The 1,127-nt window shown below is 64.7% G+C and overlaps 1 protein-coding gene across 2 annotated transcripts in view; it reads right to left on the bottom strand.

Annotated features, from left to right (window-relative positions):
* Positions 1 to 1,127, bottom strand: part of HPCAL1 (hippocalcin-like 1) — a 75,980-nt gene that overhangs the window by 11,942 nt on the left and 62,911 nt on the right. For both annotated transcript variants that reach the window (XM_005867232.2, XM_014540557.1), the window contains exon 3: positions 689 to 1,084. In XM_005867232.2, the coding sequence (XP_005867294.1) occupies positions 689 to 1,066 (378 nt within the window). In that variant the 5' untranslated portion in view covers positions 1,067 to 1,084. The remainder of the gene's footprint in view (positions 1 to 688; positions 1,085 to 1,127) is intronic.

Raw genomic sequence — 1,127 nt, forward strand, 5'->3', positions numbered from 1 at the left:
CGGAGGCAGAGCGCGGCCTCTCACAGGTGCGGCCGCTGATGTCCGTCTACCTCACAAGTGCACGTTCCTGGGGGCACTGCCAGCTGCTGGGGCCCCTCAAACCGGGCTCACAACTGTCCAGGGTCCCCTGAATCACTCAACGCTCAGCTGCTGATTCTCAGGAAACCTCCTCCGAGCCTCAGCCTGTGGGACGTGCAGGGAGTGGCCCTCCTGAGGGCTGTGGGACCCAGCTGATGGCCAGCACTGACTCGCCCTTAAAGTGACAGCTGCTCACTTTCAGGAAGGCACGCCAGAGGGGCAGGCACCACCTGGACAAAAATATCTGCATGCTCTCCAGCATCTCCCCTGGCCCCTCCCACCTGCACGATCTCCAGCATCTCCCCTGGCCCCTCCCACCTGCACGATCTCCAGCATCTCCCCTGGCCCCTCCCACCTGCACGATCTCCAGCATCTCCCCTGGCCCCTCCCACCTGCACGATCTCCAGCATCTCCCCTGGCCCCTCCCACCTGCACGATCTCCAGCATCTCCCCTGGCCCCTCCCACCTGCACGATCTCCAGCATCTCCCCTGGCCCCTCCCACCTGCACGATCTCCAGCATCTCCCCTGGCCCCTCCCACCTGCACCATCTCAGCATCTCCCCTGGTCCCTCCCACCTGCCCATCTCAGCATCCCCCCGACCCCTCCCACCTGCACGATCTCCAGCATCTCGCTGCGGCTGATGTAGCCGTTGCCGTCCAGGTCGTACATGCTGAAGGCCCACTTGAGCTTCTGCTCCAGTTTGCCCCGGGAGGTGACGCTCAGCGCGATGATGAACTCCCGGAAGTCGATGGTGCCGTCGCCGTTGGTGTCGAAGGTGCGGAAGACGTGCTCGGCGAACTTGGAGGCGTCGCCGTAGGGGAAGAAGTTGGCGTAGATCTTCTTGAACTCCTCCACGGTCAGGTGGCCGGTGGGGCAGTCCTTGAGGAAGCCCTTGTACCACTCCTGCAGCTCGTGGTCCGTGAACTCCGTGTTCTCCCGCAGGTCCTGCAGCACCTCGGGCCGCAGCTTGCTGTTCTGCTTGCCCATGGCGGCCGGCGGCTACACCTGCGGGACAGGGCTCTGCTGGGGACACGGGCAGGGCCTGGCT

Source organism: Myotis brandtii, unplaced genomic scaffold (genome assembly GCF_000412655.1).
Source record: "Myotis brandtii unplaced genomic scaffold, ASM41265v1 scaffold247, whole genome shotgun sequence".
NCBI lineage: Eukaryota > Metazoa > Chordata > Mammalia > Chiroptera > Vespertilionidae > Myotis > Myotis brandtii.